This window comes from Pseudochaenichthys georgianus, chromosome 3 (assembly GCF_902827115.2).
Source record: "Pseudochaenichthys georgianus chromosome 3, fPseGeo1.2, whole genome shotgun sequence".
Classification (NCBI taxonomy): Eukaryota; Metazoa; Chordata; class Actinopteri; order Perciformes; family Channichthyidae; genus Pseudochaenichthys; species Pseudochaenichthys georgianus.
Window position 1 is genome coordinate 22870676 of NC_047505.1, and position 25560 is coordinate 22896235.

A 25560-nucleotide genomic window follows, 5' to 3' on the forward strand; every position below is an offset into this window, starting at 1 on the left:
ACACGGCTGGCTTGAGTTAAGGAGTTGATAACCTGCGTCGTAGGACAGCTTAGCCAGAGCGCGTATGTTTTGGATTAGGTAAACCGGGTAACTCAAACATATCCAGGTTATGTTGAACCGGCTTCGTCATACAGGCCTCTGGAATACAGATCAGTTTGTTGGTAAATTCATATTGGTGGGACATTTGCTTTTATTATGTAAAGTATTCTCTGAAGCCTAACGTGATTGAAACTAAATGTTATTGTATTATTGTTGCAGCAGTTAAGAAGCAGTTTAACATAAAAAATAAAACGTTATTGACTGTTCACGTGAACATTTGTCTTGCATTACCTGCCTCAAACTAAAATAAAGAAACATAAAAACGGCATAAAAACATCTGTCAGATCACCCTTCAGCAATCAAAAATACATGAAACAATACAGCAACATCTGATCAAACTCACCTGTTTGATGGTGAAGTGTAGAGGTGCCTCTGCGGAATGTTGCTGTTGTGTTAACAATCTGTGCAAGCCATTTCTTTAAAAGGGTATTTCAAATCCAACTCTGTTTTAAATCTGTGATAACTAGCTTGCAGTATTTTCCATCCCCTGTTTTTACTATTGTGTAATTGCTACCTGTTGATCAGTGAAACAGTGTGATGCCATTTTTAGGTTTGTGTATAGTGCACTTGCAGACACCGTACACACAGCACCACCCTTAGAAAAACAGCTCCATAGCTCTATTACAGTGCTTCTCAAAGTGTGCTCCGCGGACCACTGGTGGTCCGTGAGCACCCCCTAGTGGTCCGTGAGTATATTGGTACAATTTCACATTTGAAATAAATAAATACATTTAAGTTTTCCGCACTCTCGCGCGAATATCTCCGCAATGGAGCGAGCTTAAGTTTCACTTTCGATTGCATCATATAGCCCAGCGCAACACCTTGATCACACATGTTGCCACTTCTTTGTGACAGTTTCAGGCGATTTGTAATCTGTTCTAGAAAAACGATGTGTTTTGGGATATTTGTGGAGTTGGGTGGTCCGCGAGTGTTTTTTTTATTGGTTAAGTGGTCCTTGGTATGAAAAAGTTTGAGAAACACTGCTCTATTAGAAGTCTAAATCTCTACAGGGAAACTTACATTTGATCTATACTTCAAACATGATGTCAAGACCTTTTTGTGTATCGTAGGACCCCCAGGGGCGCCATGTGAAGACCTACGAGGTTTCTCTGAGGGAGAAGGAGTTCAACAAGGGCCCCTGGAAACAGGAGAATGTGGAGGCAGAGGCGTCCATGGTCATCCCAGGTAATCAGAGCATTTACTCTGCTGAACATCAATGAGTTAGTTAGTTAATCAAGCGAGAACAAAAGTGCTGCAAATTATGTTATTCATCCTCAACCCGGATTTGATTTAGAATACATTTTCTATATAAATTGTAAAGATAAAAGTATTCATAAAGGAAACAATCAGTCTTACCCATAGGTCAAACTAAAAAAGCAGTTTTAAGGGCTACTTGAGATGTTCAGAGTTATTTTCTTTGTATTTAGCTCAGGCTACACTTCTTGTTGTTGGGAAAAGTCAGACAGAAGTATTAACAAAACAAAGAACGTACATTTGGTGCCTTGGGAATACGGATGTAATTAGTATTCTTGATACCTCTGACAATTCAAATCGGGTATTTTTATACTGATGTTCGTTAAGTTGCTCTGTTCCTATCTGATAAATAAAAAAATGATAATACATCCTCCTCCGGAGCCCTCAGCATTGTAGATGAGTTGAATGGATGGAGTTAATATATTGATGATGAAAATATTATTTGTTGCGCCCTTACTTAAGCGTATCTTTGTTTCAATCTAACTCTGTGTCATATGTCCTTGTCTGAGCAAAATGAAACTGACTCTCTTTCCTTTGTGCTTGTCTTTTAGTGCCAGAGCCATTTGGTGGAGCTATAATCATAGGACAAGAGTCCATCACCTACCACAATGGAGACAAATACTTGGCCATTGCCCCACCTACTATCAAGGTAAAGGCATCAGAATACGGGTTAATAGATAATCCAAGGTTTTTATCATCCGTGTTTTTAAATAATTGTTTTTCCCAGCTCTTTAGTTTTAGATTATTTATCATTCCGCTGGCATTGTGTAGAATTGATGGATATAGTGTTTAGTAACACACCATAATGTTATTTCCACACTGATTAATGTTTGAGATATGCCAAGCAAATGACAGATCTTAAGCCCCAAGTCATAAAGCATCTACAGGCGTGTAGGATTCTGTGGGAACAAATGCAAAAACAGTGATGTATGTCCATGTTACCTTTTTTAGTCATTAGGATTGGACTGTCATCCTTTTTCATATAAAGTCAAGTCCAGTTAATAATAGGAGTGTGAGAGAGGCTCCAGCTAAATGTTGTCAAATGAAACTGAGGCTTTGTTGGAAATTGAGTCCCAGTTGCATAACTCTTTATAATGAACATAAATTAAAATGGTGGTAGTAAAAGAAGTCCTCTTCACCTGTTTATGCGAATATTTAAATCATATTTTGCTACGTTTAGGAGCCTCCGAGGTGTACCTGTTGGAGTTTATTTGTTATGAATCTTTTGATTGATGTAGGAAGGGGTTTGTTAAATGCAAGTTTTTAAGTGCTGTGATGATGACTTCAGCTCCCCATGCACCGCTGCTTTTAATGTTATCCAATCAAGATTAAGTTGCAGCCTGTACGGCTCTGCTCACATTTAACAAAGCTCAGGGCCTTAAGCAGGGTTCGTACGGGTGCTTGAAATCCTTGAAAATGCTTGAAATTTGACGTGGTATTTTCAAGGTTGGGAAAAGTGCTTGAATTTTGGGAATGGTGCTTGAAATTGAGATAAAGTGCTTGAAATTGTAAATGCTTTACTTTTACAATAAATTGCTGTCTGACTGAATAGTTCGCTTTTTAGATTAAAAGAAAATAATTGTTTCGCTTCTACATAAAACAGCTGTGCGCGCGACCTGCAAGTGTTTGTGTTACGTGTGACCTGGGCATTCTGATGAGAGTGATAGATGACAGTGTGCCAGGAGGTTGCAGTTTCAACGAGCGTTGGCTAGCAGAAGACAAATACAAGCCATGGCTAAGACGAGGGTCAAGCCCACGAGTAGCCTCCTGCAAAGTTTGCAAAAATAAGGATGCGAGAGTCTGCGCTGACGAGCCACATGAAAGGTACGCCATAGTAGAGCATTTTAGATTAGGCTAACGTTGCATGTTACGTTAGCGAGCTGAATAGCGAACTCGATGAGGGATAATAATAATTGCAGGGGACAATCATTTCAGAGGAGCGTACCTACAGTATGTTATGTGCGTTACAATCGTGTGTGTGTGTGTGTGTGTGTGTGTGTGTGTGTGTGTGTGTGTGTGTGTGTGTGTGTGTGTGTGTGTGTGTGCGCACCGGGGAAACACTCACAAGAAACACCGGCTGTTGCTATGCCTGCTGTGACGTTACATTAGTCCGTTCTCCGCTTGTAATTATGCCGAAGCTTCAAAGTTGTATTTATCATCTGAATTTGCCGAAACAAGTTTAATATTCTGAAAGCCAAGACTTTGTTTATTTGAAAACAAACGGTCTTTTATATGAAATTGAAGTATTATACAAGTAAAACTACATTTTGCTTTAATCCCATGTAATTGTAGAATGAACAGTCTTCCTTTGAAGATGTATAAGTCAGGTGTCTTGAGTAGAATTACCTTCAGATCATTGGACACATTTGTACATATTATTTTCCACTTGTTACCACTGTGAGTCTATTTTTACGCAGCTCTGTGTGATTTTGTGGCTACAATTCAGACTAATACGCTACCAGAGGTGGAATAAGTACTCAGATCTTGTACTTGAGTAAAAGTATAAGTACTCAGATCTTGTACTTGAGTAAATGTAGAAGTACTCAGATCTTGTACTTGAGTAAAAGTAGAAGTACTCAGATCTTGTAGTGAAATTATAAGTACTCAGGTCTTGTACTTGAGTAAAAGTAGAAGTACCAGAGTGTAGGAATACTCTGTTACAGTCAAAGTCCTGCATTCAAAATGTTCCTCAAGTGAAAGTAGAAAAGTATTCTCATCAAAATATAGTGAAAGTAGCGACAGTAAAAGTAGTCGTTGTGCAGATTGGTCCATTTCAGAATAATATATATTATATGTTTTATAATGATTGATCATGAAAGTGTTCTCAAAGCTGGTGAAGGTGCAGCTAGTCTGAAGTACTTTGTATACTGCAGGGTAGCTGGTGGATTTACTCCAGGTGGAACTAAAGTCTGATTCAACACTTGATTAGATTTCACATCTGTGAAGTAACTAAAGGTATTAAATACATGTAGTGGAGGAAAAGTACACCATGTACCTCTGACTTGTGTTTACTGCCAACCTAAAAGTACCTCAACAATTAATCAATAATGTATTGAAAAGTTATTTGGCTGATAGTTTTATATCGGCTCAGCCAGGTTATATGAGAGGCCCAGTCTACGTACTGATCACTAATTTTGAAATATTAAACTTAGTTTTCTTTTCTTTAATTTTTCATCCTCGTGTAGAAGGCTATCACGAAACACACATTTGGTTGTTTATCGCATAAAGAACATCTGATTTAATGTGAGGTATGGAAATAATCATTTGAGTATGTGTATATAAATATGTAATTTACAACAGCTGTAAGCTGCTTGAAAAGCTGGAAAATGCACCTTGAAAATGCTTGAATTTGACTTTGGAAAAGGTGTAAGAACCCTGCTTAAGGAGCCGCTTCACTGCATCCGCCGTCTATAATTAGAGAATGTGCTCTCACCGTCTCGCTGCTTTCTGGTGCGGCGCTCTCATACATTTTGGAAAGAGCATTTCAAGTTTCTCAAATGTAGTAGGGTTTAATTAAGAGTTACAGTCTTCATGAGAACATAATGTCTTAGCAAGAGTTTTTTGCTAAGTTGAAAATGAACCTATTGGTCTGATGTAGGGTTTATTAGATGTTTTACTTTTTCTAAATAACTTGGTCACTTTAGAAGGTAATATAAAACTTTCTATGCATTTCAACATTTAGATAATTAGAAAAGTATGTTTCCTATTATAGACAACATAGAAAGATTAAGATATTTTTAGTTGTTTTTCCCAATTAGGGCTGCTTAATTTAAACTCAGGTAATCTGTAATCGTCTGATATAGTTTGTAGGGAAACTTGGACACACTTTATTGCAAGAAATTACTTTCTGTAACTTAACAGGTGTCATATGTTTGGTTTTGAAAATGTCCCAAACAGCTGTTTCTACCCCTTTATTTTCACTTTTGAGTTTCATCCTCTGTATTCCCCGTCCAGCAACTATATGTCGCAGATGGGGGAAGTTTTAAAAGTGAGCGTTTTTTAGTAGATTGTACTTTGAATATAATTGTGTGTTTTAAAGTATCTGTAATAGCCTCTCATAAAACAGTGCTTTTTATCACAGTACAGTATTATTTCAATAAAACAAGGGACTTTTCTTATTACCACAAGATTAATAGACATGAACATAAATTAAAAGAAAATATCAGTTAACTAACTTAGTAGAACGTAAGCTGCCATAAAATTCTCCATTGCTTTATATGGAGTGTTTTTCCGCTGCACCACCAAGCTGTCCTTTCCACGACCCTAGCAACACAAATTAAAATGCATCACACGCTTAGCCTAAAATGTTTCAAAGCAGACAGTTGTTTCATTGTTGTCTCGCGGCTCATCTCTGTGTCCTGTTGATTGGCTTTGTCTTTAAAAGCCACGACCAACTTGCACACTAACACCGCTCTCGAATGCTTTGCAAGCTGTCGTGTGTCTGGCGCAGCTCTGTTTCCACAGTAGCATTGCTCCACTGTTGCTCAGCAGACGTTTGAGGACAGAGGGGCATCTATTGTTGCAGTGTGACAAAAACTCAAAATGAAGTTACTTTTTTCCCCACACAGCTACTGTTACATTAGTATTCATCTGAAAAACACACTTCTTTCAGCTGTGCCAAGCACACAAAAGCATCTGTTCTGATGTATAACAACATGTTTGGCAGCTAATTAATACATTGTCACTCATGAGTACAGAAGTGGAACACAATTGTGAAACACCAGATTCTGCTAGCATGTGCTCAATGTGTCTCATATGTTATTGGTCTGTGGTTCGGACAGCAGACTGGTTTCAGTTGTTGAGTCTAACAAGCTAATTACCTGCCATTCAGCCGACAGAAGGATGCTAGATGATTGTGAAAAAAAAAGTGGATCCACGGTTTAACAGAAGATGTAAACAAAACCACAGGCAGGAAAATACGTTTTTTTTAATGTGCGATTAAGTGAGAAATTGACTTGGCTTGTACTGGAGTCAACAGCAATAACAAAAGCGTATTTTGACGGTAAAGTAGGAGAAGCTTAGTCACCCTGCGTGATTTTAATGCCAATTCCTAACATAACTACTGTGTTAAAGAGCTGATAGTGGAGACGGAAGACTTTGGCTGCAGTTTAAGGGACATGATATATTGTTTTTGTTGTTATTTACATGTCAAATATAATGGTGATCTATTGCTGTTTGATCACCACGTTAATACGGCTCCATGGCCCTTTCACATTTCTCTAAATCCCCTCCTCGACTCCTATCCTCGTGTCTTAGTCCCGCCCACAGGAGATGCGAGCGGAGGAGTCGAGGAGAGAGGAGGGGAAGCAGCAGGCGGTTAGAGAAATCCTCTCCTCTGAGCGGTCATTTTAAAGAGACGTTTGTTGTACTGTACAACACGCACCTACGCACTGCACCACACACCTACACACTAGTGTTAATTTCGTCAGCTATTTTTTATTTAGTTTTAGTCTTAGTCATATTTAGTCACCTTCATCCTGTTTTTATTTAGTCGACTAAAAGTCTGAGCATTTTAGTCGACTAAAACAATAACTATTTTAGTCAAGTTTTAGTTGACTAAAAGTCTGAGCATTTTAGTCTTATTTTAGTCAAAGAAAACTAATTATTACAAAACTAAGTCTACTTTTTGTCAATGAAAACTGTTGAGTCTTTTTTAGTCATCAGATTATATAGAACATTTCAGTCAAACTAGTCTAGCCAAAACCAATAATTTGTCATTTTAGTATATAAATAAATAAGATTATCTTGTCCTTATTTGATGAAACACAGGTTGAATGATTGAGCAGCTTTGCAGAGAGTATCTGGTCAGGTTTGTAGTGTTTTTACCTGTGTTATGGCCGCATTGCTTCCCTTCTGATGAAACAATGCATTTGCTTTTTTTCTCCGCCTCATTGTAGCGAAAATGGGCCCAAATATCACATCTCTTTCTCCCAAGCAGTGGTGGCTTTAGACTTTTTCGTTGCCAGTCATTTTGACGGACAGGATCGTAACATTTCCGTCATAATCCATTATTAGCCGTCGAGTGCACAATTTATCACTCATTCGCGCTGACGGGGGGTATTCGGTTAACGCGACCACTGCTCCTAAGCCCTGTTGTTGCCATTTTATTTTCTGTTAAATAAGGTTAGTTAGACCATGAGTTAGACCCGAGGCTTCCTGACAGTTCACAGTGTGCCGCTGCCCGGTGTAATTCAAATGTACCGCCGCGCGCAGCCCCGACACACAGCTGCTGCCCTGCCGCAGCACCGGAAATGGAACTGCTGCGAGAAAAACTGACTATCAGAAATGTAACGTTATCTTTGATAATATTTCGTCTCCTCATTTTTCGTCAACGAAAGTAAAGAGAGATTTTGGCATAGTTTTTATTTAGTAAACTACATTTTCGTCTCGTCACTTTTCGTCAACGATATTGCATGATTTCGTTGCAGTTATTGTTTACTGCCGTCTCGTCATCGTCTCGTTTTCGTCATGGAAAAAAAGGTCGTTGACGAACATATTTCGTCATACTTTTAGTCAACGAAATTAACACTACTACACACTGTACAACACGCACCTACAGCTCCTAAAGCATATAATATATATCAGGATACAGCCGTTGTGTATTTTATTATGTGAAGCACTAAATGGTTTTAGAAAAATCTCAACTCTTTGTTTGTAGATATCTACTAAACTAAAGCAAATAAAGAGAATAATGTAGGCCTGTTATACTGAGTGATGTATATTTTACACACTGCTCTGATATCTGCGGACCTCACAGCTGTTCTCTCTGTAAACATCGCGTTGCGATGAAAGCAGTTAATAAAATAATATCCAGGGGATGCATGCAGAGCTGTCATTGGCTGAGATCAGTCCGGCCGTGCATCACGACTCTTTTAAACATCACTGTTTCCGGAAATACATCCGCGGAGGACCCATCAGTGTCTCCTCGGTTATAGCTCCTCCAGAGAGCCTCCTCGATGCTCGGTCATCGAAGTGCATTTAGAGAAATGAGATGTCCTTCAACATGGCGCGCTGAAATCCATTTCTGGGCCACTACCGGAAAACCGAGGAGGGGAGGGGAGGGGAAATGAGTGAAATGAGAAAGGGCCCATGTGTGTGCAAAAAGCGATAGAAAATCTGTTTTTTCATAACAGTGAAAATGTTGTTTTTGAGAGGCCAACAAATAGGAATGCCAACAGAATATTTGAAAAATAAATAATAAAAACATGTTGTACATTTTACATTTATCATTTTTCAAAGGTTTTTTACTTTTAGGTGAATTCTTTTGAGTTATTTGCCATCATGTAGGTCACATGATTCATTTAACAATCTAATTCCACAACTAACAAAACACCAATAGTATTACTAAAGCCATATCTTTATTTTCAACTGTGCAGCAATACTGGTCCAAACAGAATGAGTGGACTAGATTTGCAAGAAAAAATCTATGGAGCAATCAAAAGTTTGTTAACCCTATGAACAATGCTTGAAAGCCTCAAACTATTCTGGACAGCCCTATCCGAAAGGAGAAGAAGACGTTTTATGTGTCACTCTGTCTCAGTGGCTTTCCAGTTTTACCTGGGTGAGCATACAGTATATTGTATAACACAGTCCTCTGTGGGAATATATTGATACGACAAAAGGATTCTGATATCATATAATTACCAAGCTCCTATTATGAGCCAGTATTAACTTATCACACATATCCCTATTGGCATATATGTCCCCTGATAAGTCAAACTATATTCAAGTAAATACATATTAATATATGTTACCTATACAGTAGGTGATATAGAAACAGTGAAGCTATTGCATCATTTGACCTCCAGGGAGCACTGATGAGTTATTTTTGAACCATGTAACGTCAAATGTTCTGCTCAATCACACAGTTTAAGGATTCTTCAGAATTCAAGATCACATTCAGGCCGATAACCATCCCATACGGCGTTTTCCCCTCTCTTTAACAACTTACCCTTTAATAACACATTAGAGGAGATGCATTTAGTTTAACCTTGCCATCTAGAACAGTGGTTCTCATTCTTTTTTCAATAATGTACCCCCTTTGAAAAACAAATTCCTACCCCCTGATCAGCGCAAACAATATTTGTTAGGGAAGAAATGCCTATATAAAGAGGTACAGTACAGCGCTGCACCATCAGTGTCTGATTTATTAAAACAACAACATTGTAACTGAGAAACACTTAAATGCTACATTTCAAACGTTTACAATCCATCACTAAATTCATGGCAAACAAATGTTAACATCATGCAATAACACTAAGACGACATTAGCTGCATTGAACTGATCTTTTTAATAAGTTGTACTTACAATTTAGTGAGAAACATGGGCTTGTGCTTCACTGAGGACCTTTGACATTCTGACAGGGGGCTAACTGCAGTTATTACACTTCGTGTTTTGAAGTGTAACTGTTCATATAAAACCCACACTGCTCAAACTTTGTTACTTTTCCTAAAATTGGTATATTTATTTATTTATTTATTTTGGGGCGTGGGGGATGAAGAGAAAAGCGTTTTATGAGCATGGGATTTTGACCCCTCATATAAACATATGCATAATGCTGCGCTATACTTTGCGGCCACACACCGTTGCCAAGCAACGCTTATTGTTTAGTTCCTTTGATAAGCAGGCAGTCATATAATTAACTAGAACTAGCTCGATCTGATAGATTTGGACATAAACACGAGTGAAGTCTAACCGGACGCGAGAGAGAGATCAGAGATCAGATCAGCTGCTGCTGACGGAGAACACGCAGCTCTGCATGATCACAGCTCCGCCGCTGTGACGGACCGTTGAGCGGACCAAAATACACTAAGAGTTAGACCTAACACATTTAGCTAGTAAATCTACTCTGGAACTAGCTAAACTAGTTATACATATATTTATTCTTTACTGTCGGGTCACTTATTACAGGTTCAGCGAGCTGCACGAGACTGACGGGCTGTCGGGAGAGGGAGAGGAAAAGAGAGCACCCCGTTTACTTTCCCATTTTATTATCCAGAATTACTGTTAACTTTTGAATAAAGTAGTTAATCTACTATTAGTAGTTTGTTTAAATGTATTACTTACTGGTTGGAGTTGGAGTACTTACTATTGCAGTACTCCAACGTACCCCTAGGGGTCCGCGTACCCCCATTTGAGAACCACTGATCTAGAAGACATCAAACTCAACACATTCTTCTCGCCTAAAGATATAGCCCCAAACACAACTTTTATTTTAACTTTTTCACACATACAGAACTTTAAGCGCAGTTTGATTGGTCGGCACCATTTTAACTTTCTAATAAAATGTAAAGTGTGACTCTGTTCAAATGGTTAAACCCCATTATTTAAAATAACAAAGGTATTATGATTCCATGGATATAAGTCATTCAAAGTACTCAATACCTCAGTGACAGTTTATGACAGATAGTTTAGATTTGTTGATCGTACTGGATTCTCCTTTGTTTTGTTTTTTTATATCAAATCCACAGATGTTTGGGCTCGGGTTGCCATATTCTTAATCTAACGGTTTTTTTAATGTAAGGTTCTTCTGTAAGAAAATTAAAGTCCTCAAAAATCCTCTATAATTTTAAAAATGTAAAAAATCGACAGCTCCAGCATGTCATTTGTGTTCATTCAAATTGTAGTTTCTCAAACAAGAAGCAAAAATAAACTTTTAAGCATCTCCGTTTGTCTCCTGGGGTCCTGACGGGACGACAGGCAGACTGGTTTAATCTGAGCTTTTCTTGTCAAACTAAATACGAGCAGTCTCTAGACCTGTGAATCAGATTTAAACTGTACTGTTGGGAAACTCCAGAGTTTGTATTTATAAATGAGCTAGAACAAAAACATTGTGCTGTCAGGTCTCTCTGGCTTGTTCTTGGACATGCTCATAATAGATCATGCATGAGGTGAGAATTTAGACTTCCTCTCGCTGCTCCTCCACGGTTTGTGTCATTTTAACGATGTGTTTGTGTCCCCCTCTCGTCTGCAGCAAAGCACCATCGTCTGTCACAACCGGGTTGACCCCAATGGCTCCCGCTACCTGCTCGGGGACATGGAGGGGCGGCTGTTTATGCTGCTGCTGGAGAAGGAGGAGCTGATGGACGGCACAGTGGCGCTCAAAGACCTGCATGTGGAGCTGCTCGGAGAGGTCTTCTATTTATCTTATTCTTTATGTCTCTTTATCTCCTTCTCTTCAATGCCTTCACCCACCTGCCTTACCTCTGGCTTTCCTCCCATCTGTTTCTCTCTACCCGTCCTGCCCTTTCTGCTGCTTGTTGATTTCCCTCCTGCTGCTGCCTTTTCCTTTCAGTACCCTCTTTGTTGCGATCGACTCCCTAATGGTTTATGGCTCTGACAGGAGCTAATGGATCTACACTTGTAGAGAAGATGTGAAAAAATGATCCCACCTCTTTTGTTGCTACCTTTCTAGGTTGTCACTTATCTCTTTTAAGTTGATTTAAACGATGTCTATGTCAATACTGCACTCAAAGCTAAATCACACCTTAAAAGCACACAGCTCTTGGCTTGTGCGACCTTATTCTAATAACTTGCAGAGGAGTTTAGGAAGGTAAATGTGCACTGAGTGATGCTGGAGCGAGAAACAATCAAGCAGAGTAGGAGCGCTGAACTAGAGAGGGATTGCTTTTCAAATCATTCTGAACTTTATCCTAAGGACCAGTGTGCTCACTCCACAGGCGGCGGCAGCAGCAGCTCTGCATTGAAATGTCAGACAGACGAACCTCTTTATGTGTATCATAAAACCTCAGAGTGTAACACTATATTCACACTGATAATGGTGAATTTAAAAACATTTATTCAACAGGTCTGTCTGCTATTAAATAACTTATTAGAATATGCTTCTATGTTAATTTTCTTATCTTCCATTTGGCTAAAAACTAAATTGTTATACAATTATCAGCCGTCATTGTTTAGACTTAATGTATGGTTCAGTAGAGCTACAGGTTCCACACTCTTTCATAAAATTGTCACTTTCAGATGAATGCTCGAGTTGGGAAACAAATAATCATTATTTTCATTATCAAGCAATCTACCAATTATTTTAGTAGTTTAGAATGTGAAAGGTCAAAAAGAATGATGTTCTATTCTAACAGTAATTATGAGTCTAAAGAGACGACTCATAATTACTGTTTTGTTTGACCAACCTGTGTTTCCCCTAGGTTTACTGCTTTTGGGGGGGTGCTGCCTGAGCGGGGGGGGGGGGGGTATTAGGATATTTTTTTTTTAAATCCTCTGGAGCAGAGAGAGGAGCTGTGGATTATTGTTATTGATTAATGCATCAGTGTTTCTTGGGTCAATAACACTAAACTCACAACTTAAAATGAAAGCGTTTAGTTTATTTAATAAAAGAGCACATGTTCAATGTGAAAAGTGACAGTAGATATAGATTAGTTGCAATTTGGTGCTATATATATATATATATATATATAATATATTATATAATATATATATATTTTTTTTAAACACCTTGAATTTCAGGGGGGCTCCGTTGGCGGGGCGCAGCCAACTATAAAAACAAAACCAAAATAATTAAAGACGTGAGGGTAACAAGCAATACGTACATTTGCAAAGCTTAGGTTCTTACATGAATTGCTTAAATTCTAAAATAATATCAAATAATAATCATACTATGTAATGAACTTTGACGAATTTTGAATTGCAAAATGGTGTCCTCGGAAGGCAACTTGTTTCATTGGGATAACTGTTTTACGTTTGATCAACATTTCTCACACACAAACACAAAGCTTTGTTAATGCTGAGCTTATGTGCTTTGGAGTTCAAAGTGGAGACAATAAGGATGTAGTAAAATTGTATTTGCATAAGTGTGCAATAGAACTGAAGCAATAAGAAAGTAAATTGACTGAAATGAATCTGCAAATATTTCAATATTGCCACTGTTAATTGATGATATCGTAATTTTTCAAGCGAAAATGCAGATGAATTTGCTAGTTTCAGCATTTCCAATGAGGAGACTTGCTGCTTTTCTTTCCTCATATGATAGTAAACTAAATATCTTTGGGGTAAGGCTGTGGTTTGCCAAAACAAGCTATTTGAAGACATCACTGTGGACTCACTAGAAATTATGATAGTCATTCTTCACTACTGGCTGACTCTCTGACAGATGGACTTCGACATCCCCTGAGCCATGCTGCTAGCTTTGCCAAAAAAAAGGAATAATCATAGGCTTGCAGGCCTGGTGTGGATATAGCATCAGAGACTGAGAGGTTTTTGTTTCTCTCTCCAATGACAGTCATCCATCGCTGAGTGTTTGACCTACTTGGACAACGGTGTGGTCTTTGTGGGCTCCAGACTGGGCGATTCCCAGTTGGTGAAGGTAAGCTGCAAGAGACGCTTTCACACCTTCTACATCTCCATCGTTACTTTGTATCTGTAAAACACTTTGGGTTGCATCTGGCATGAAAGGTGCTATATTAATAACGTTTATTATTACAATCCTAAAATACATGATGCCTTTTAATCTTTAAAATGTTCCATAAACCTGTTACTAAAATAATTTGTTGCAGGTAATAAAATAATTTTGAGAAATGGATCAAAGTAGTTGTTCCCTCTTTTAGTCTTTAATGGAAATCTATACTAAATGGTGTTTGTTTCCCCGCAGCTCAACGTGGACAGCAATGAGCAGGGCTCCTATGTGGGGGTGATGGAGACGTTCACCAATCTGGGGCCCATCGTGGACATGTGTGTGGTGGACCTGGAGAGACAGGGCCAAGGCCAGGTAAATAAGTCAAAAGCCCAATCCTTTTACACTTGCGAAAAAGTGAATTATTATTGCCACAAGCCAAGCAGGGAACACAGAACACATATTATATAACCGCTACATACGGAAAATCATTGCGGCGTTGTTGCAGACATGACATGGTGATTACAGAACAGCGTCTTAACTATCACCGGATGCACTTTATAGCTTATGGGAAGCCTCCATCTGTGTTTCTATTTTTATCATCATGTTTGCCACAACCTTCAGGGAGTCTGGGTTTATAACGCCACTGCAGCCGGCTTCTGGAGACGTGTTAAGAGTGTTTTTGTCAGCAATTAAGCATGCAACATACTAATGCCTGCAGGGCATGACATTAAGGATTTTGGGAAATGGCCCTGTGGGCCATCTAAGCTAATTTACAGATGGCCCTGAGTCCAATAGAGATGGCCCTGAAAAATGCGCGCGGACGAAATGACTCACGAAAGGTTTAGGGGACCTGCAGGTCTTAGATGCTGTCTGGTGCATTCTCTAGAATTATAAGATGAACCACCACAATATTATATTGTACAATTTCAATTGTATTCTTAATTTCACTTCTTCTTGTTTGTGTTTGCTGATTCAATGACTCAATGGCCCTCTGTCTGTCAGAGGGCCACTGACTGGGGTTGAAGATCGAACATTTTGAAGGGACACTCCCTTTCTGGAGATCTTGGAATCTTTTCTCCAGGTGCTTGATGAGCACATCTGCAAACACATACAAAATGTCAAATTATAATCCCTGTCTCTGGACCACCATAAAAAAATCATTTATATCATAACAAATGTGAAATTATATTCCTGTCTCTGGACCACCATAAAAAAATTATCTATTAAAACATGTTATGCCCATATTTACTTATGAAGAAAATATTTACTTTTGAAGAAAAAATATTGAATATTTACTTTGAAGAAAATATTATTGGGCACATACCTATGACTTTGATTCTCTTTTTTCGGGGGGGGGGGGCTGCAGCTCAGTCTTTCTCTTCTTTCCAGGTTGTTCACCTTGCTTTGGTGGACTAAGAAACATTGCAATACACTCTGACTTTAAATTATTTGATCATTATGTATTCAGCATCAGAATCCGTAACAAACTGAAATTCCCGCGAAAATGTGATTGCATTAGATTCATTGTCCGGGTAGTATTCAGTTGCGCCACTTATGTGACAGACAAGAATAGTCAACTCTAATGTCTAACACTTAATGTGGAGAAAGAGATGTCCTGTATGGGTTGATTGTGCGTTGATCTGTTGGTAATGCCTCGGGGTTCCGGTGGGCATGTAAACAAATGCATAATGCTGCGCTATACTTTGTGGCCTCACCCAGTTGCATAGCGACACTTATTGTTTAGGTGTCTTTTAATAAGCAGGCAGTCCTATCATTAGCTACAACTAGCTGGATCTGATCGATATGGATATAAACGCGAGTGAAGTCTAATCTGACGGGAGAGAGAGATCAGCTGCTGCTGACGAGTCGACACGCAGCTCTGCATAATCACATGCAGCGGTGAGCGGACAACACACACACTTCAGGTTAGAATATCACACGTAGCTATTTTAATTACCTCTCAAACTACCTAAACTAGTTATAGATGTGTTTAGTTTTACTGTCGGGTCACTCATTACTGGATCCGCGAGCTGCATGATACTGGCATAATAGATTGCCCGATCGGGCCACCAGCAGGTGAGCTTCATTGCCCGAGCTAAATGCTAGATGGCCCCGGGCCATCGGGCCATCCTTAATGTCGAGCCCTGGCCTGAATAGCCGTGTGTATTCAGGAGATTCTTGCTGACGTCAAATACACAGCTTCCTGTGGCTTTTTATATGAAGTCTGGGTATTCCTCTTTTGTCTGGTCTATATTTTTGATTGACAGTAGTCCCTGCACACCTGGCATTAGTGTGAGGCGGTATCCTATTTGCATCTAGATATGATTTAGCTGCACTGCACTACACCTGATTGTTAAAATACATCTCTCACACATTTAAATTGGCTTTCATCTTCCATTTCAAAAGAGGCAGATTGTTGTGCATTTTATTTTAACATAATAATACTTCCACCCTAATATTGACAGTGAAGACTTTGTCTAGGTCGTTCCCTGTCTGCATGTATCACAACAATCCATCATCTTAAGCACTCCGTACTTAGGTTTGTTTACCTTCCGCAGTTTCCAGGGAGTTAGTATTCTGAATGCAAAGTGATACAACCCATATTGCAATGTCAAGTTAAGAAAGGCAGCAAAAAGACACAAATTCATGCATCCAGTAAAGGAAATCTTCCGTGTTGTTGCTGCTTCTAAAAATGAAATCCTTTTTATGTTAAGTGGAACTACATGAGGAAGTAATCTGTTGTTGGTGCATTCTTTGACATATTTTTAAAATAACAGTTTGACCAATACATTTCTTAATTTGAGCATTTCTCCTCCTTTGTATGAAATCAGTGAGGAAGAGGAAGATGAAACAGTAACGAGAGAGAGAGGGATAGTACAGAAGGTTCTCTTGGCAGGGTTTAACAGCAGGCCTCAGGGTTCTTGATGTGTTTCCAAAGGCAGCAGTCCACTAGAGCAAAGAGCCACTCTGGGTCCAGACCAGCACACAATCAGCCACACACTGTATTAATTCTCACACTCGGGCTCGTTTCCGTCTGTTTGGGACTAGGACTGAACCCAATAATTGTTTTAATTTGCTATTTGCAGTAAATCCACAGAGCATTTGACCTGGTTAATTGCTGCAGACACTTTCCAACACAGTTAAGACAGGATTGATGCTAGGCTGCAGGGCAAACATATAAACGTACTTCTCTGAGAATAATGCATAAAAAATGATTGAATTCACAGATGGGCAACTGCAAACCAGGTTGGGGTTTATGACGGATCAAATAAAATAATAACAAATACACATACATAATATTTAAGCGTCAGACAATCAGGATTTATTCCCCTGAGACTGTGATAGTGTGAGAGCATTTGAGAACACACTCGGGGAGTTAGGTTGGGTTGCCAGGTTCACTGTGGGTTTTTCCATCGGAGCTGTTGGGTGGCAGGGGGTAGGAACTGAGATTATATAAACTCAGGTATTAATCCTGTTACCGCACCATGACAGGATGAATAAATAACACTCTGATGCGCTCCAGTCTGACTCTACGGAATGATTTACCTTCAGGGAGAAAGATCTCAGCGCTGTTGTTTGATGTTTGAAGCGGCAATCTCGGAGAAGCTTTACCATGAACTGATATTGATTCAGAAAATCCTTCACAGCTGCCACTGTTTGTGCTGCACTGACTTCTGTCACTACTTCTACCATAATATGTACTTTGGATGACATTGAGACCTTTCGTTTTAATGCCACTACGAGGTCTCCTATTGGTGCAAACAGCCATGAAACCTGGCTACAATAACTACTGCTGTTATAAATATTAATAACAAAGAAGTTAAGCAAGGAGTAGTGGCTGAAAGAAAATGAAACTGCAGCTTTCCTATTTCTTTCCACATTGAATAATGCAGCTCTATTGAATATCCAGGTTTATATTTGATATTGCACAACGGTTCACAGCAAAAATGTAAACAATGACATTTTTTTTTAAACATATATATTCTAATGATAATTTTGGTATATTAAAAGTTAAAGTTGCTCCAGCATTAAATCTGATTATTTTTAAACCCTTTCATTTCATTAAACAAAGTAAGTTCATTTAAAAGAGAAGTTTGCTAGGTCAAAGGTTAACTAGGAAGTTGGGCTATAAACTGAGGGATGATTTCGTAAGACCGATTGGAAAACAATTAACCCTTTACCTTTTTCTTTTCTTTTCCAAAGGAGTTTGATTAGCATCAGTTTTAGTTAGCTGCTACATTGTTAATATAACTGAATTCAATTATGTTTGAACTAGGGATGGGAATTTGAAAGCAATTGTATATTTGAATATTCAACCCCCCAAAAAACGGTTAACCGGTTAACCGAAATGTACATATCCTATAAAAAAATAATTGGGTAAAAAAAATGTGTACCCAATTTTTTTTCAATAATTTTTTAGAAATACATACATGTTCAAATAAGTGTAGAAACCAAGTCGAATTTGTCAAATGTATTGAACTGGTGATCACAGTTTGACAGCTATAAAGCCTACAGCTTTCATGTGTGGAGGCGATTCACAATCAGGCCAGCTGTAGAGAAGACCCTCTCAGCTGGAACGGAGGTTGCGGGTATAGCAAGGTATATATATATATATATATATATATATATATATATATATATATATATATATATATATATATATATACGTTTAATTTGGCATAGTTTGACCTCTACACCGCACTCACTAACCTGGTCGAAATATTTCCACACATTACTCCTTTTACTCCATGTCTGTTGTGTAGGACTCTTCTTAGAGTGTAAATAATTACCGGACTATGACTGGTAAAATATGTTGAATACCTGCAAAACTAAATCTCTCCAGTCAAAATGTCTATGTACTTTGCCGCCACACACGGTTGCCAAACAGCGCTTATTGTTGTTTAGGCTGGCCACTCATGTGTCGCGAGTGTTGACAGGGGGCAGGGGAGCACTCATGAACTGTTAGCGCCGGAACCTCGCAACGGCTGCAGGGCTCATTTGCGCCACATTTGGGCCTAAGATGAGGTTTGAGTCTGCGTGATCTGCGTGTAGGGAGGGGCAGCAGCCATGTCATTGGCTAGAACTAGCTAGATCTGATGGATTTGGACATAAACGCGAGTGAAGTATAACCGGACACGAGAGAGAGAGATCAGCACCTGCAGCTCTGCCCGCTGTGAGGGGCCGGTGAGCGGAGCAAAACACACCTTTAGACGTCACCTAACACATTTAGCTATGGCACAGTCGTATATATATACATTGAATTATTCAATTTGATAATCAACTTAGGCATCACTCCCAAAAAAAAAATTAATAATAATTTTTGTTTTTAATAAAAATATTCATAACTCATATTCGAATACATGAATAATTTCGAATACCTGAATAATTTCGAATATTCGATTAATCGTTCACATCCCTAGTTTGAACCTTCAAAATAAGACCACGGTTTGGTAAAATATAAGTAACATTTTAGGCAAAAAGAACAGTTAAGAAGTAGCAAATGGGAACAACTACGTATAAACTCTAATACAAAGATGGATAAATCAAAGCCCTTGTATTTCAGTTAATCTCTTAATGTCTTTTGTTGTGCTTTCAGCTGGTGACCTGCTCAGGTGCGTTCAAGGAAGGGTCTCTCCGAATCATTCGCAACGGCATTGGGATTCATGAGCATGCCAGCATCGACCTGCCAGGAATCAAAGGTTTGTGTGTTTCTCGTGTGTGTATACATGTGTGTGTCTCTCAGCTTTCTCCCTCTCAAGACTTGAATTGATCTGCAACGTATTCTTTAACTGAATTGACAGTTGGCGTCACTACAACCTGAACATCTGTTATACTGGCTAGGCCAAGACACCAGCTGTTGCTCCTCCAAGCTCCTCATGTGAGCAGATGGTGCAGGTGTCATAGGTCTTGGCTCTGCACTTTCAAAAGAACATGACAATTACCAAGGTTGGCTTTGGAAACATTTGTTTTCATTTAGCAAACCAATGAACACTGCAATGTCTGCAGTTGTAAAGTGTCAAGTTGAATCCCATCAGGTCTAACAATGGCAGACGCCTCTTAATCCCACACAATGAGGTTCTTATCCCGAGACACTTCTCTCATTCTTAAATGAGACACGCAGTTTAGGCAAGGTCTGTTCGCTCTTGTTAGGCTTCAGCTGTTTATTGACCATCTCTGCTCCTTAAAGCCTCAGCTCCTGCCTCATGCCCCTGGGCTCTTGATGGGAGACCATTATTCACTCAGCCAATCAATGGCTCTGAACGCGATCCGTAACCTGTACATCTTCCAACATGTGACCATTTGACAGATGGAATAGTTAAAGATCAGTGGGTTATTGTGTTTCTCTGCGGAATGTTGCAGAAAGTAACTTTTCCTTTTAACACCCTCTCTCCAATTCCCTTCAAGGTTTGTGGCCACTACGCTCCGAGGCAGGCAAAGAGACAGATGACATGCTGGTGCTGTCTTTCGTGGGTCAGACGCGGTGAGTGTTTGCCGTGCAGCAATGCAAGATAAGCGGAGAGTCAATTCCGACTGTCTTTATCTTATCTTTAGAGTGTGTTTTCCCCCAGAGTGTTGATGCTGAGCGGCGAGGAAGTCGAGGAGACAGAACTTCCCGGCTTTGTGGACAACCAGCAGACATTTTACTGCGGCAACGTGGCGCACCAACAACTCATTCAAGTTAGTGCACACACACTGTTATACATAACGTATGTGTGCTGTGTGTGTGTTTAAAAACATGCTTTAGTTAGTCTAACATTGACCCTCATTTGATTAACGCACTTGCAGTACTTCCACATCCTACTTCAAAGCAGACATCTCATCTGATGTCAAATATTCTAAATAAATTATAGAAAAATAACTTATTCAACTGTGGCCTTTCTCCCTTTAGTAAGAGCTGTTGCTGAATCATACATGATTCAAAGGGGAGTTGTGAATATGATTGGCAGAGAGACTTCAAGTTTATTACACTTGGTTGAGATGAATATTGCACTTGATTTAAATTCAGGTTTTAGTCTGCCTTTTTTAAATGAGCATGTAACCTGCTGGGAGCTCTGCCAGCTATTAGACCGTCAACCATAAATCTTTAGGTTGTTATGACAACGATGCCTCTGCTTTAAGGCAAGACCATTTTTCTCTCCTGCTTCTCAGAGTTGGTATACTTACAGAAAATAAATGTTACGCTAATGTGACTGTGAATATGCAAGATCATTTTCAGTAATGTAAGGTAGGCAAGTTGAACTATATTGAGTATTCAAGTGGTTTCAGAATACAATGACATGCTTTTGCACAGTAGCACTCTGCCTTATACAAAGGGTTCACATACTCAAAGAATGAAAATCATTAGACCCAATATGCAGTAAGACCTTTCAGCAACAAGGTTTATATTGTTTTTGCATGTTCACATAACTGCTCAGCAACCTGATGGCTTGAAGAAAGAACGTGTTAATGAGGCGCGTGGCATGCGATTTGATGCTCCAGTAATGTATTTTTAGACTTTCATTTAAGCCACCCGATGTGGAGTTAGAATTTTACTTTGGCTTTCAGTGGATTTGTGCACAAAATACATTGTGGTAGACAGTGTTGGGCATTGAATTGGCATAATGGAACAAGCCTTTTAATTTATCCATTGAAACAAGCAATTTGATTGGCTTATTGGAGCAGTCAAAAAGTTCTCCTTGCAATAAATCATCATTTCTTTCCATTCATTGAAAAACAGGCAATAACAATCCTGGCAAAGAACCACATATAAACAATGAGACTTGCTTTGAAAAGTCGTCACCTTTCCATTCCAGCACTTCACATCATCCTTCCTGTCACTTCCCAGAGGTATTGTGCAGAGTGACATTTTAAAAGGGGTAAAAACTGTGTGCCTGCAGATCACGTCAGGCTCAGTGCGCCTGGTGCTCCAGGAGAGCAAGGCATTAGTGAGCGAATGGAAGGAGCCACAGGGCAGGAACATCAGCGTGGCTGCCTGCAACCACACCCAGGTGGTGCTCGCCGTGGGAAGAGCCCTCTACTACCTGCAGATCCTGGCTGGAGAGCTCAAACAGATCAGGTAGGACACAGCTGATCGTGGTCAAGTTATAAGCCAGGGGTGTCCAAACTTTTCACTGAGGGCCACATACAGAAAAATGTACTTGGGGATGGGCCACTCACTAGAGGTGAGGTATATGACCTCATAAGTTCAGTTATAACTTGGCAAAATCAATCAAATGTAGGTCAATTATGCTTGATACTTAAAAGTGCTTTAAGAAAAAAAACAGCTGTCCATTTATTTTGTTACAAAAAGTGTTCAACTCATCCCTTAAAACAGAAGCCTCAGATTGCTTATAGTAAGGGGAACAGGAAGGGTATATTTCACTCAAGCTTGTTATGCAACGAAGTTATTGGGCTTTTTTCTTATCAACTTAGATTTGTTAGAAAATGTTTCCAACTTTAATTGACTGAATGTATTTGAAAAGTGGACTTATTATCACATGAATACCTCTGTGTAATATATGTTTACATATTGAAGAAGTACAATATAAGACAAGCACAAGTTTCCTTTGTGGGACATATTCCATTATACTATTTGAATTTGCTGAGGGCCGATTCCAAATGGCCCCCGCGGTCAGCGTTTGGCCCCCGGGCCTTAGTTTGGACACCCCTGCTATAAACAGACGTTCGCTGTATCTTAATTCAGGATGTCTGGAGATCTCCTGGTTTGACCTTCCAAAAGGAGATCAACATTATGTGTGCTTAAAGGAATCGTTTAACATTTTGGGAAAGAAGCTTATTAACCTTCTTGGGGAGCGTTGGATAAAAAGATTGATAGCAGCCATCTACCGTATATTGCATACATATTTACCGTATAGACAGTGGTATCAAGCTTCCTATCTAACTCCCGAGAGGGGGAGTAACTAAGCCTATTACTCAAAATGTCAAACCGTTTGTATAAACCCCACCACGTCTGTCCATGGGTTTGATGGTGAGATGCCTAAAAACTGGGTCAGCATTCAAATTCAGAAAAGCTTTAAGAGTAATCAGAAAATGTCTGACCTCATCCCTTCATAGCTTTGATCTTCATAAACATGCCTTTAGTTAGTCAAGTAACTTTGATTTTAGCTTACAAAGTTGACTGCAGAGACTTCAATATTAAAAAATGAGTTTTACTAATAACATTTTAAAGTTTAATTGAAAAGTAAAACACGACAGCCAACAGAGCTTTTGTTTGAAAGGTAAATTAATCAAACATTAATTTGCTCTTTTCCCAAAAAGTAAACCGTAGGTTACATGTTATTATTTTCCTTCACCAACTAACCTTCTTTTTTGTAATTCTTCTTTTCGTATCTGTGGAAAAGTTTGAGTTGAGGGATTTGCATCTCATTTTTAAAGTCTGAATGGTGCAGTAGAATTGTAAAGTCTTGCATTTGATTGTATTTATTTCACGTTGCTGCTGCTGTGGTTTACCCTTGTGGCTGGCTTCGTGCCACTATTGCAATATAACCGCTTTGAGACAATATTTATTTTACAGTATTTTTGAAAAAGTGAAGGGTACACAAAATGATTTTCTTTCTTGAGAAAGACACACAGCTTGTAAAAAAAAAAAAAAGGCCACAAGGTCTGATTGAAGCACAGACTGTTTGTTTGCAGCCTTGAGATTGTTTGTTACTGATGAAACAACAAAAGAACACTGCAGTGTTCCTCACCAGAGCTGTGAAATAATGTGTGGCCAACATCTACTACATCATTGCTGTATGAGTTGCACAATTCTGTAAATGTTAGATAGCAATAGATAGATAAAAGGTGTTGACATGGTTGAAATACTCTTCTGTAATGCAATTGGAGCGCAAGTGCTCCACACACCATACAGTGATTATCCTTCCATTATATTTGCCTCATTAAGTAGCTTCCTGTTACAATACAGGCTATTTCTTACTCTATTCATGCTCATTTTCATAATAGTTTAACCTCTCTTCATGACACAAATGAATGGTTGTTTTCACTGAAGCAGTTCTCAATTCTTATTTCACATAAGAAGAGAAAAACGTGACTGCTCAGTGTCACCAACACATGTATGATGTGTGAAACTTTGTCGTACACCATCATGCGACTGTTTTTCTCACTCCCTCAACACTTTCCTCAGTACCATGGAGATGGAGCACGAGGTGGCCTGCCTGGACATCACGCCCCTGGGGGAGGGTGGCGGTGAGTCGCCGCTCTGCGCTGTGGGACTGTGGACCGACATCTCAGCCCGGGTCCTCAAACTGCCCTGCTTCACTGCCCTGCACAAGGAAATGCTGGGCGGAGGTGAGAGAACAGAAGGGCACAATGCCACCAGGAGTGACAAGGGAAGCATTCAGTGACTAGTGGAGAGAGACGTGTAGACGCAGATCATGCATAGTCAAGTGGAGTCTCTTTCTATATAAAGCTCAATAGCACTTACAATGTCTCAAAGGGCTTCACAGATACACCAGCAGTGATTCATAACCCACGTTCTCTCTGAAAGCAAGAAAAGATGTTTCACATATCAAGAAGGAAATTTAAGAATATATCTAAAAGGGAAAGATGTTTTTGTCACTCGGTGCTCATTATCCCTGAAACCATCCACAGTCTGAACGCAGGCCAGGTGACGCTTTCATTAAATCTGTGTGAACAGTTTGTATCTCTGTTACATCAGTGACTTATTTTATGAAAGGAGCTCACAATGACCTAACAGTCAAAAAGGCTGGGAACAAACCTTTTAAATTAGATATTTAGAATAACTTAATAACTTTTCTTTCTAGAGTCCCCATTTTAGGTTATTATTATGCCTCGGCGCTGTCTTGTGAATGTGATATCCCAGGAGCTCCTTGACAAAATTTCTTTCAAATAAGCAAAAACCTCTACTTGGATTCCAGGATATAAGGTTACATATTGGACAATCAATGATCAAAGGTCACTGTGGCTTTACAAAACACGTTTATGGCCATAACGCAACAATTCTTACACTAAATATGATATAATAGGAAAGATCTGTAAGAAATTCACTTTTGGACATACATCGATGTTGGGGGAGGCATAGAAGTGGTGGACATAAAAGGAAATAATACAGAATAAAGAGTCAATAAGTAAAAAGTGTTATTTACGTTATTGAATCAAGGTAGTAAATACAAATAAATTGGTAATTAAATGACTTTGAACAATTCAATCAATAGGTTAGCATAAAGACTGTTATTAGGGGAAAACAGCCAGCATTGGCAATTTTTAAAGTTTATAACAAATCTTCTCTTAAGCTCACTTATTATCATGTTGGTGAGGAGCAGGTCTTTATCTCCATTTTCATTGATAGATGTAAATTACATCTCCCAAGTACGTACTTCAAAATTAAGTATGCTGCCATCCCAAATGCATTAACTGTGGGTATTTAAATGTTTGCAAAATATTTAAACTTAGAATGAGTTAATATGCAGGAGAGGGCTTGACTACGTTTTTTTGGATAATCTTATTCAAAAGTCAGGCAGTCACCACAGAATAGGTTTCATAACATGGGGATCCGGCACATTCGGGGGCTCCAATTTGAATGCTTCACCCATGAAGAATATTTCCAGACATCCTCCCACAGTGTCACACTTCATTTTCCAAGTGTGTGAGATTGACAGCTGCTCACTGCACAAACTGTACTTTCTGGCTGTCTCCCCTGTCAAGGACAGACTGAAGGAAAAACAGAATTATAGACAGGAAAACTTCAAATTAAAATCTTCATCTAAATGTTGAGAAAAGGAAAGCTTTGTGTTTTGACGATGGACTTAACACAGTTGTACTCAATTATGTTATCGTTAATTCTATAACTATAGATTTTTACTTCATGGTATTTTTG

General features: G+C 39.1%; 1 protein-coding gene across 1 annotated transcript in view; it reads left to right on the forward strand.

Annotated features, from left to right (window-relative positions):
- ddb1 (damage-specific DNA binding protein 1) overlaps positions 1-25560 on the forward strand; it is a 53819-nt gene that overhangs the window by 6970 nt on the left and 21289 nt on the right. Inside the window, 10 exon segments of the mRNA XM_034106723.2 lie at positions 1170-1284; positions 1905-2002; positions 11328-11486; positions 13608-13691; positions 13977-14093; positions 19318-19420; positions 20127-20202; positions 20291-20399; positions 21599-21777; positions 23848-24011. Coding sequence (XP_033962614.1) covers positions 1170-1284; positions 1905-2002; positions 11328-11486; positions 13608-13691; positions 13977-14093; positions 19318-19420; positions 20127-20202; positions 20291-20399; positions 21599-21777; positions 23848-24011 — 1204 coding nt within the window.